Below are 12,381 nucleotides of genomic sequence, written 5' to 3'. Positions count from 1 at the left end.
CCGGAGCGGTCATCTGGGTTAGGAACAGCACTGGCTGTCCAAAATTACCTCATTTTGATGACAGCTTAATAGCAGAAACTCTTCAGTGGCTGCTGTTTAAGCCTTCACATGCTTTTTTCTTTATTCATAACCTAATGCTATGCTTATTCTGATAGGGTTTAAATACTAAAGCAAACTTTTCACTAGATTGCGTCACCTTGCATTTGCCTCTCAGCCCTGCTAGTGTCAGAAATGACATCTGGTGTCAATGAGGTGGCTGTCTTTGGCACTGTATTTAAAAATGGCTGCTATACGGTCTTTGTGCTAAAACTCATAGGGTTTTAGGCTTAGCAATAGCTGCACTTCCTTTCCTTCAATTTTCTTGTTGCTTGGGTGATCAAACGAAAACTCAGGCTGTTTTGGAGGGGGGGAAAGACTTGGGGGGGGGGGGAGGGGGTGAGCATGGAAGTTAGATCTGACTTAGGCTCTGTTCTGTTGCATGCAAGTAAAGCCTGGAAGAAAACGTTTCCTGGGCCTGAAGAAGGGGGAGAATAGCGGATGTTTTCCTCCTTTTTTTTTTTTTTTTTTGCTGAGATGCTATGGGAGCAGCAATTGAAACCATCTGGGGTAAGGTCTCTTCTCTTGAGATGCAGAGCTGGAGGTACAAGGAGCTGGTGGTCAACTGGCCCACTTATGTGTGAGCGTTTGTAATATTTCCCAATGCAGTCACCTACCCTGCGTGCTCGCTGCAAGAGTAACATCAGGACCTTTTGCAAGGTGCATGGACTGACACGGAAAGCCTCAGCCTTAATCTCATGTTCGGCAGAGATCCCAGCTGCAGAAAGTCAGCAGCAAGATGCTGCAAATGCGGGACACTTCTCTAGGCTATGGATGAAAAGATAACCAGCATTTCCCCACGTCTTGTTAGCACTCGATTATTCTCCACCGTGCTGCGATCGCTCGTTGCTGTGGTGTCACTACTGCTGCGAGATATGGCACATACTGTTTATTACACAGCATTGACACGAACAGCTCCAGCAGAATCACACTTGTCAAATAAAAGGGGAAAATATTTGATGCTGCATCTGACATTTCAAAAAAAAAGAAATTAAAAGACTTCTTGCAAATTAGTTGTTAACATGAATTAGAGGTTTTGCCAGTGGTAGGAAGGGAGGGAAGCGCCGGCTGGAGAGGATTAGACCAAACGAGCTCCTGGAGAAGGGGGGGCAATGGAAAACCTGCCCTGCTTTTACCTGCCTGAGGTTGCTGCTTTCGTAGCAGGAGCTGATTAAAGCATATAATTGCTCTTGAACCAGAGTCTTTGCTGCTGTATTGCTATAAACTACTACAGAACAACATTCTTCAGCTACATGTTCTACTGAGTGTGCTTTGGCATCCTGAATCACAGGAAAGATCTAATGATAGACGTGGAGATGTACATTTTTATGATCTCTTTGGCGCAGAAAGCAACGTGAAAAGCAGGGGGAAAGTAACAGAACGTCCTGTGTTTAGGTTTTGCTCTTTAATGATCAGTTTGAGTGTGGTCCCAAAGTAAGAATAGGCGGTATTGCGGTAGTGCGTGTTTGGGATGAGACTATATTTGGGCTGTGCTCAAGTCCCCTCATCGCCTCTGCCACGTTTTGGGTTTTGTTTTGTTTTCTGAGTCTGGAAAATTCCTTGGTCGCCATGTTTCTAAACTATATTTTCATTTACCTTGTATTACGTTTTGATCAGCAGGAGATTAAGCAGGGATTTATGTCTAGGGATGAAAAAGAAGAAAAAAAGAATAACACAGAGACCCCAGCTGTCTCCTAGATGTTCCACAAGGCACAGGACACTGGTCGGTGTGTGCTGGGGCACTCGGCGGTGGATCTCTTTCAGCGATCAGATGTACTAGGTGCTCTTCCAAAATAAGACATATTCTTGCGCCAAAACCATCTTACACTTGCTCATATTGAAAGGGCTAAAGAGGCTGAGCTGTGGGTAAGGTCGGTGACTGTGGTAGGACGCAGCCTGGGAGATGAGAAGTAAATACGTGCCGTACCCAGTGGCATACTGTTACACCCGCTTTATTTTGTAAGAAAAACTCTTCTTAAATTGCTTTCTTTTCCTTAAAAGCACACATCCTTCATCTTGTAAGGACTGGTTGACTCTCCCTTGAACGCCAGAATATGCCTGATTATACTTAGCGTAGTTTGCTGATTCAGACTTGGAAGTTTTGCAGGTTCAGGACTGAGTTTCTTTCTAGAAGCAGCACATTTTGCATTGTTTCTACACTACTCCTTGAGCTATTTGCCTAAAACAGAGCTTCAGGCTTTATGCTGGATCACCTCTCTTGATAGCTAAGGTTTTATAAGTTTCTTTTTTCTTTCTTTAATAAACAGGTTTAGCCTACCAACTGTAACTTAGTTTTATTGTTTGAAAACTTAATTATTCAAATCAAATATAGCAGCATTCAAATCAAAGATAACCTGAAATGTGGCTGAGGGCTGGTGCAGTGAAACCTGTTCTCTCAGTACCACATTACGGTCCAAAATGGTTCCCTTTATTCCTTAGACCCGCTCTTGAATTTTAATGCAAGGGCCATGAAAGTCAAAGGTTGAGAGGGGATTCTTCAGCAAGGCTCATGGTGTGAATGTATCGTAATTCTGCGTGCAGAGAAGTATTGCAATGTTTTTAAGCATATCCTCTCCCATAATCTGTAAGGTGAGCCCAAAGACCTTCTCCTGGAGGAAACCCAAGACCTGATGAGCTCCTTTATTCATCAAGTAAATCTGATGGTATGTAGCCAGGAGGTTGGTAGGGGCTGTGGTTACCATTAGCAATGCCAATATCCAGAGCTGGCACCACAATGGATTGACCGTGAAGGGGGAAGAGCTGGAGAAGTGGCTTGCAATGGAGTTGTGCAGGAGCTACAGGGCAGCACGTAGCGTTTGGGCTAATTCCTCTTGAAAGTGAAGGCTGTTGCAGGCTAGTGGCTGTGTTTTATGCCATTACAATGATAAAGTATTTTTTTTTAAAAAAAAAAAAAGGTAAGTTATTTTTTTTGTTAAAAAAAAAAGGAGAAAAGAGGTCTGAAAAGTTATTTCTAAATGTCTTGTTAAAATGCGCAATCGGCATAACACTACAGCTCCAGTTTATTGTTACTTTGGGCAAATAACATGAGGGAGAGCATCTGGTGGTATAAATTGTTATGGCCTATTGAAATCAGTGGAACTATGAAAAACTTACACAACCCATGGTCTGCCTTACATCTGTAACAATTTCGGGCCGTTTCATTGTGTTGCAAATGCTTTAAGGCAGCAGTGGCTTGTATGAAATGCATTCGAGCTTGTTTCCTGTCATTTGTCTTATTTTGGAGGATTTACCGGCACTACCTACAGTTCCAGCTTTCCTTGGAAATGGGTTCCAAGGAGGCTTTTGGAAAGTATGTGGCCAGGGGTTTGGACAAGACGGGGTTTCAGTGACATGGTGTTGCGTTGATGTGCCTCTTTGCTGAGGCTCTTGAGTAGCTTAGGGTAGCATCAATAATTTGGTTGGGTCCTTGACGGAGAAGGCTTTCTCCATCGCCATCACATATGTCAACTTTACCTCAATGTTAATCAGCAGTCCATCTGATAACATGTCCCCTTTACTATCTTTTGGGATGAATTATTTGATACACTTTTTTTTTTTTTATTTTTTTTATTTACTTTTCTTGTTCCCTGGCAGGCTCCTTACCCCTCAGGACAGAATGCAGCTCCAACCACATTGGTGTACCCTCAAGCCCCTCAAACAATGAACACCCAGCCTCAGACCCGCTCGCCGGTAAGGGAGCCCATGTTTGCATTATCTTACGTTCTTTCTTCCTCGTTTGTGTGTTTCTCTGTGTGTATGTGTGTGTCAGTAGCGCTTGGCCGGTTCTCTGGAAGGCGTGTTTTACTGAACTGGAAGCATGTTCCAAATGGCAAATCTTGATTGAATTTTTCAGACACTGTCCTGGTAGGATAATTTTCCTTCTAAAGTGGCTTATGAGAAAAGAAGCGATGGAGGGTTTCTCATCTACGTTCAAATAACACAATTTATTTTTAGCATAGTTGCTTTCAGGTTCACTTCATTTTAGAGTTTAGATTCATTACCAGAATCTTTCTCTTGTCTTCATTTTTTTTTCTTTAAGGAAGTATTTTGTAAAGTGATAGACCAAACAAAAGCGATTCTCTGCAGCAGCACTTAGTCTCCAGTGACCTCTGGGCATTACTTCCAAATCCGTGCCACTGGATCAGTTCTAACAGTTTACTGCCTAGCACCCTGTAGGTGCTCATGCATTTAACGTAGAGCTTCTGGGTACCCAGATCTTTTTGTAGTAAGCCCTTTTTTCATCCAACTTCAGGCTCAATTGTCCTCTGTAATCTTTTTGTGTGTGTGTGTGTGTGTATTGTAATGCCGCTCTGTTATTGTAGGACTTTGGTTCCCCAAACCAGGCTCTTTTTGGGGAATCTGCTCTGTAGTGCAGTTCCACACGATGGTAGGAGACCCTGCTAGGACATCACATGCTTAGCCCAGCTTCTGGAGGCACGGTAGCTTACCATCACAACACCTCAAGCTTCAGTTAGCCAAGGGAGCAGCAATCCCTGCGCCTCTTGCAAATCCACATCTGCGTCGTAACGCTTTCAGGATACCTATAAAACCACTGCGCCCTTCCCAGCACTCTTCTCTTTTTAGAATAAGATGAACGCTGCTGAAGCGTGGCAACTGAAAGCCTCCGAGACAGAAGTCTTCTGTTTGTCCACATAACAGGTATATATATATACACACACAGGGCAAGCTTTCCCCCCACGTGCAGCTGCACCGATGCACTTGCCCTGCTTCTGGAGGTTTTGCCTCCAGGGGATTCGCAGGAGGGTTAGTTTGGAGGCCTGTGAACCTCTGTTGATGAATGAGCCAATTAACACCAGTTTTGATGAAGTTTCTGTGATGTGGACAGCTGTGAATTTGTAACCGGACCCCCCCCCAACCTCCTTAGTCCCCCATTCTGATCAGTAACATGGGATACTGATGGTAAAACCCCCTCTTTTCTCAGTAAGTATAATCGTCTTCTTTATCTTTAATTGTTGAAAAGCGCAAATAAGTTTATATGGTTAGAACTGGAGCAAAAACCTGACTGAAGAGCTGCATCTCTAAACCAGTTTTTTTGACAGCCCAGCAGAACAGTGCCAATACATTGCACAGACAACTGGAAGAGGAGGAAGGTTTTGGAACAGAGTCCGGTTTACAGGTCCCTGGCTGGAAGAGGCTGGATAAAATACTGCATTGTAAGCAATATAACAAACTGTACTCCTTCTTGCAGGCAATTGTGCCCATGGCACTGTTTTTATTTCTTCCTTTCTTTCTTTATTATTTTTTTTACCACGTTTTTTTTGTTGGCTGATCTACAGAAATGCACTGATTTTTGCTTCTTTGCTAAAAGCATGAGCTACCGTGGCAGTTTCTGCCTGGTTAAGTGGCGACGCAAGGTCCAAAGCTGAATGGCAGTTGGGAGGGTCTGACCTGGCGTAGGACAGAGACCAAGGCGACTTGGGGCTTGCCGCTCGACAGATAATGTCTTCAGGAAATTTGTCTGGAAAACATTGTAAAATTGTAGGGTTTTGGCCACGTTACTGAGGAGGTATCGAGGAAGAATTTGTCTGCAGTTGTCAGCCATTTTTCCTTTTTTTTTTTTTTTTTTTTTTTAAACTCTCCTGTATGCAGTTTTGGCTATCCGCTCTGCTAGTGACCATTTTCATCCCCATTACTAAAAGCCACACCCATAACATCTCATTTCACCTCCCCACCCCAAAACAAATGCAAGACTAGCCCAGTCCTGAACTACTCTTGCATTTTGTTCTGGGCTTGATTTACCTTTTTTTTTTTTTTTTTTTTAATTATTATTTTTTAATTTATTTTTTAACTGTCTTTTTTGGTGGCGAGGGGAGGGTGAAGAGGGGACAAGGAAGGTGGCAGGATGCCTTTGCCATCCCTAGGCTTCTGTAGCACAGTCCCGTCTGTCACACAGCTGGTACGGCTGGTGTGGGTAAGTAGGCTGTTGCACTAACGAGGTTGATCCTAACCCTGCTTCCTCAAGCAGCCGGAACTTGCTCCATCCTGTTTCTGCATCCAAGGGCCATTGGAAATTGCAGGGTTCAGGCTTTTCTGTTCCTTCCAGGACAGCTGCCTTTGCAATCCAACTGGCTTCATGTTTTCTCCCTGTTAGCATCGTAGCATCACTCCGATAGCGAGAATTTCAAAGTGTGGCTCTCCAGCCGGGGGAAGGAAAACGCTATCAGAGTCGTTCAGCACTACTGAAAAAATATCTGTTAGCTCTTGCCGACGCCAGCCCCAAGCACCAGGTGATTAAACACAAACTGCCCAATTCTAGGAGGTCTGCCAAAAAAAAAATGTGATTGGAGAGGGTGTTGGAGTGATCCAGGAGTGGTTATTTTCCAAGAGGCTTAAGGTGTGCCAGCTGAACATCAGCAGAGAGGGAACATGCCCCACTGCCCACAAAGCGGTGAGCAGGACCAGAGAGAGTGTGAGTGGCAGAAACGGACCCAAGTTTCATAAAGAAGTTTTGCCTTTCTATCTTTGTTGGACAGAGGGGAAAAAAAAAAACAAACCCAAAGTGTCTATTTTAATCCAAGCCAGCAGTGACTACAGTTTGTTCTGTTGCTTACAGCTACTAATAGGAATAAATCCTATCAACCTGAATTATTTAAGAAAAAATGAAAAAAAAAAAAAGATCAATAGCCAATGGTGACCAGTGCCAAACAGCTTAGGGTATTTTTCACTAACTTTGAGGTTTTATTTTATTTCTTTTGTTTTTTTTTTTCTTGTAACGCATATTACTTTTCACCATGGAATATACTTCAGCTTCTTAAGATACAAGCTTCCAGCTCTTGTTTTAGACACAGTGAGAACAAATCTTTTCTGTGGAACAGTGATAAGAGAGGTACTTTGGCCCTGAAATTAAGCAATGCAAGGTTTTTGTGCCCCATCATTCTCTTTTTGATTAATTTTTTTTCATTGGTGTGTAACATGGAGCGTGTAGCCCGCCGGAAAGGCTCATGTCAGCCCTTCCAGGGTAAGCTTTACTCCCTTTTCTCAACCACAACAGATTTGAACTGGTTTTGAGGAGTTCTTCCTAAAGGAGAGTAAGGACTTGAAGCACATTCACCTCCTGAAACTCGTCCAGGTGCCCATTTCTCATCGCTGTAGGAGCCACCGGTAGAGCCACCGTCCTCTTCACGCCCTGAGCTGTGGGAGGATGCAGAGTCCCCGAGCGCTTCTGTCTCGCGGTTCATATTAAAGTAGAAATTTTAGCTCTTTACTCTTACAAGATGATCACATTTTGCTTTTTTTTCTTTAATGTAAGGCTTAGGGGAAATGTTCAAGGGTGGGAAAACTGTTGAATCAGCGCAGGTCATTCTTTATAAACTCTTGTACTAGAAATAGTCTGTGTGTGCATATTTTCTCGTTTCTGAAGGTTTTTATGACTTCTCATCCAAGTGTTCCGGGGAAGTGAAGGTAGAAGGAATACATAAACACCAGTATTAGCAGACTAGCTGGGAGGTAGAGCTGCAAGTGAACCCCGGTCCACTTTTTCTTACTGAAAAAACCCTCTTCTTAATCAATAATTAGTAGCCAGTTTTGATCACTCTTCTCAGGCAGAAAGTAAAACGTGCCAAGTCCCTGTAGTGTGAATTAGCGGGGCTGGACTGTCCTGTGTGCTTTGGCACGTGCCGTACATTATGAAGCCGTCACAGCTAGCAACAGGTAGAGGCATGCGGTGGGTAAAAAGCTGCCATGGGATCTAGTTTCATTTGCTCTGTTTAATTATTGGAGCTATTATCAATAGATTTATCTGCTCTCATTGTGGAGCTCCACTGATTACACTGAGAATTCAGAGTTTAAGGACCTCACTCGGCCTCTGGAAGAGGATACCTTGTCATCTTTATTTCTATTTTCCATTTCTTGCATTCATTTTTATTTCTATTTTAACAATCAGTTACTTATTGGAAAATGCTTTTAATGTTTACTGACCATGTTAAATTCTGATTACTTTCCTCCTGTGTGTAACCCAAGTGGGTGGGAAGTGATTTAGTAACCCGAGCTCAGGGCTGGGAACCAGGACCTCCCATACTCCAGCCAAGCTCTGCCGCTGATGCCTTCAGCTCCCCAGTGATGTCGCGGGTTACTCTGTCCCCTTCGCTTTCAGATGGGGGGGACAAATCCAACTCATTAAGGGGGGTTATATTGTGATCGTTATGGGGGGTAGACGGGGAGGAAGCTGAAAAGGAAATTGCACTGTATGTCCATGCAAAGAATGGCTGATCACTGCCTTACAGGGAATTTCTCACCGCCCCCTTGCCAGCAGGACACGAGCTGTGCCTACCTGGCTCTTAACTCTTCTCCAGCCACAAGTCTCCATCCTCTGCTCCCACCAAATATTTGGAATGGCCCTGAGTCCAGCTGCCTTAACCATTCTACCTCCACCTTAAACAGTTTAAAGTCTCCACTACTGCTTGTTTTAAGTTGGATTTTGGTTTGGTTTTTCTTTTTTTTTTTTTTTTTCCCCCAGGCAGGCTAAGGAACGCCTGCGTTCATACACTAGAGTATCTTTAAAACATGTAGCAGCTCCGGCTGTTTATCTAGCAGCTCTCGAGCAGCACACTTCCCCCATAGTGACGTTCACTTGTTAGATCTCAGTACCTGTCTGTCACTGTCCTGCAGCAAAGCTTTTGACTGTTTCGTGGTGGTTTTGGTTTGGTTTTGGTTTTTTTTACTTTTCTTTTCTTGTGGGTTTATTTTGCATAGAGTGTGACATTTTGGTTTCGTTGTGGTGTTTCTGACTCTTTGTGCCTTTCCTTTTGTGTTTGTTTCTCCCGCCTTTCCTCAGTTTGCAGCGGGGCCTCGACCTGCCCATCACCAGGTACAGTACCCTGCCCCTTCATTATCATCCTAAACTAATTGGCTGGGGGAGGCGGGTGGTTGGAGGTCATTCACCCACTAACTCAGAACGAAGGCTCGCTTCGGAAATCAGCTCCCTTGGTAGATACTAGCACATGCGTAACCCTGCTAACAAGCTGCCTGCAACGCAGAGTAACGCTTTTAATTCTCAACTGATGTCAGTGTGCTCATTAACCACCCCACTTAACGCCGTTTGCATAGGAAAGGAGAACCTGTAGAGATCGTTGCCAGGTATTGGTGAGATTTGCTTGCCTAGAAACTTTGCGGAATATTTTCCAAACTAGTCGGTGGATTAAGTTGCCTGAGCTGAAGATGTCAACAAGAACCAGGCGTTCATATCCCTGAGAAAATCCTACTTTCCAAACTCAGAGCAAGGCAAATCCCTTCCAATTCATACGTTTCTTGTGTGATATGCCTGGTTATCTGTTATCGCTCCGTTGCTTAACGTTGTGTTTACTCACCCTATTCCAAACATTTAGGAATCTTTGTAGTGTTCCTGTTGCATGACTTGGACCTTGTAAAGAACCATTTAAGTAAGAAGAATGAAAATTAGGAATAGCTCTGGCTCTCGAAACTCATGGGCAGTGCTTATTAGGGTGGCAAAACCACCCAGAGGACCTCTTCAGCATCAGGACAGTTGCACAGGTCCCTTCTGCCCTAGTCAAGGTGCCCAAAGTTGTCTTTTCTGTCAACTCCTACATTCATCTTTGCCAAAACCCTTTTGCCCTGGGGACTGATTTTGCTTCTTGTAGCTTTTGAGGGGACAGAGGTGGTGCTGATGGATGGAAAAGAGAAGGAGAGGCATGGCAAGTGCAGGAAAGCTCTCCCAGGTACGGTTGTTTCAGCATCACTCTTCCTTCTCTGTGCTTGGAAGGAACAGGTTGTTTCCACCAAGTTAATGGGGGGGGAGGGCGGGGGGGGAATCCCATTAACTCCAGTGATGTCAGGACAGGGGCTTAAGTCAGGGAAGGTTTGTTCTGGGAGAATTTCTGTTCTCACTTTGCTCCTGTTAGTCTGAGCAGTTAAATACAGTAGAGATGAGCACCATTGGGAAAGCCCTGTCTCAGGAGAGCAGGTAAGTGTGTTAAGTAGGCACAGACACCCAAAAAAGCTGATAATCTTTTGTTCCTTCCACCTTGGAGAGAGCGTGGAGGCAGGCATCCTTCCAGAGCAGGACAAGAAAAAACTTAAAAAATAGAATGAGGCATTTGCACTTGTTTGCTTGCAGGCAAATGTCACGTGAGAGAGAAAGAGAGAAATGAATTCTGTGCGTGGCAGGGGATTGCATTGACAGGCGGCGGTGGGGGAATGTTTACAGGATGGCTGGGCAATGTAGGGAACGCTGGAATTCGCATCTTGTTTAGATACTTTTGTTCTTGACCTTAACTTCAGGTTGTGTTTATGTTACACAGTACTGACAGCGTGTTGCTGTTCAGCAACTCGGCAGCTCTTTCATAGGTCGTTACCAAGGCAGATTATATATTCAGTGTGAGCCATTTAGTATTCACATAAAAATTACTGAGCTCGCTGCGAGCAGATTTTGGAGCACAAGTCTCGGGGCAGCGCAGCCTTGGAGGAAAGTTCAGCGCTTAGTGGCTTTACTGGTATGGCTCCCGCCGATCTGTCATAACTTGATTTAAAGCTTTCTTCTGGACCTAGTTATGACCCTGCCTGCAGGTTAAAACTTGTAATTTCCAAGTGTTCTCCTGATTTTATCACTACACACTTAACTGTGTTGCAGTTCAATTTTTGGCTGTGTTATATCTGAAGTCTGTTTGCAATTATCTGAGAGAAGCTCTCACTGTTAAAAAACATTTCAGGCTTTATTCCCAGTTATATCTGTCATGCGCTGGAACAGGACAGGCACAGAGAAACCTAGGCTGTAGATGAGCTATTTCTTTTAATCCAAAACTCAGTCTCCGCCCATGGTGTGAATTGGGGATGGAAAGAGGGATTTTTGCTGTGGAAGTGAGTTCATCCCGAACCCCAGCTTTAAAGGATTCTTGACACCACCGTAAATTATTATTCTCAGGTGGGAAACCTTTAACATGCTGGAATAGTTAAATTGTGTAACACGAGCAACAGGCTTTGAGATTTTGTAACATAAAAAGTATTAATAAGTAAATCGACTGTAGTGGTCTTCATATTTGTTGCAACAACATCACGTGCTCTTCTAAGAAAGCAGCAGCAAGATGAGGTTTGCAATGGTTCCTGTGTCAATCCCAGTGTGATTTTATTAACATGCCTTGTATTGATTCTGCGTCTTCTTCAGTCAAATAATGGATTGTTCTTTAATGTTATTTCCTGTAATTATTAGAGCTTTAAAGTACTCAAATTAGCATGATTTAAGCACCTGAAGTTGACTGGCAACTTTATAAGCAATCTTTTTTTCAGATGGGAATGCCTGCCCTGGTGGTTGATAGTCAGTTGATGCTATAGAAAGTGTAATCAAACTTCATATAAGAAACAATACTAGAATGAGATTTAGGTTGCTGTACAAATAGTGGCTGAAGTAGAATGAAAATAGCTGCAGTGGTTCTGATGAGAGGTTAAATGGGTCTCAGTAATCCTTAATTCCAGTAACACAGCCACCTGAGAAACTACTGAAAAGTCTCATTTTATCAGAGAAAGAAAATGGGCCCTACAAAGTGGTTTGTGGCAGTATTTTTAAACATACTGTCAATTTGTGTGTTTTTTCTCAAAATTCCTTAGCAGACTGAGCCACTGCCCTGCCTGGGCTTGCTGCTTTGTGCATGGAGCATCCCCCTTTTTTTTTTTTTTTTCCTTTCTAAGCGCGTCTCGAGTCACTTTGTTGCTTCTGAAACTCATGAAGCACAATCAAAAATAGCAGTTTTCTTCTAATCTGAAGCCCGAAACGTAGAATAACCCTTAATTTAAGAAGTGACTTCAGGAATGTATGGGTTATTTTAAAATGGATGCTCAGAAGAGGCCAGTGTAATTAAAAACAGAAATAAGAACAAGTATAAACTGAAACATCATAGTTCCCTTTCTGACTTAGAATTGTATTTGAGATTAGTTTACTGGTTATGGCAGACTAATTTAGTTTGGGGTTGCTGGTGTAGTTTGTTCCAGTTTTAGCTTGGGGTTATTCAAGTTCTTTTGGGTACAGCTTATGCAACAGAAAGCTGGGTTTGGCCGTGTACTGTTGGTAAAAAGCCGTGTGATTTGGAGAGGTTGGGAATTTGCTCCCTGAGATGACTCAAGATTAATCATTTTGTAGCTTTTTGGAGTATTTCAAGTTAGAAAGCAATTGGGAACGGCTGCCATAGTCACTTCTTGGTTTTCATTCATGAGCATGTAAAGGACCTACCAATTTTAAATCCCATGGTAAACACAAAAAGGGTTCCCCTCTCCCCCCCCCGTTTTATCATTTAGTAAATAATAAAACTGGAAATTCTG

The 12,381-nt window shown here is 43.3% G+C and overlaps 1 protein-coding gene across 12 annotated transcripts in view; it reads left to right on the top strand.

The window, feature by feature from the left end:
* EIF4G3 (eukaryotic translation initiation factor 4 gamma 3) overlaps positions 1-12,381 on the top strand; it is a 149,531-nt gene that overhangs the window by 66,995 nt on the left and 70,155 nt on the right. For 9 of the 12 annotated variants that reach the window (XR_004842978.1, XR_004842979.1, XM_035901935.1 and 6 more), the window contains 3 exons: positions 3,691-3,786; positions 5,157-5,270; positions 8,891-8,923. Coding sequence is in view for 10 of the 12 variants with exons in the window: in XM_035901929.1 (XP_035757822.1) it covers positions 3,691-3,786; positions 5,157-5,270; positions 8,891-8,923 (243 nt within the window). In the remaining 2 variants the exon portion in view is untranslated. The remainder of the gene's footprint in view (positions 1-3,690; positions 3,787-5,156; positions 5,271-8,890; positions 8,924-12,381) is intronic. The other 3 variants (XM_035901933.1, XM_035901930.1, XM_035901934.1) reach the window with 3 other exon arrangements.

The sequence above is a fragment of the Egretta garzetta genome, unplaced genomic scaffold, assembly GCF_000687185.1.
Source record: "Egretta garzetta isolate BGI_Z169 unplaced genomic scaffold, ASM68718v1 scaffold69, whole genome shotgun sequence".
In the NCBI taxonomy this organism is placed as follows: domain Eukaryota; kingdom Metazoa; phylum Chordata; class Aves; order Pelecaniformes; family Ardeidae; genus Egretta; species Egretta garzetta.
Note: the sequence above shows the minus strand (reverse complement) of the source record. Positions and strands in the feature narration are given on the sequence as shown.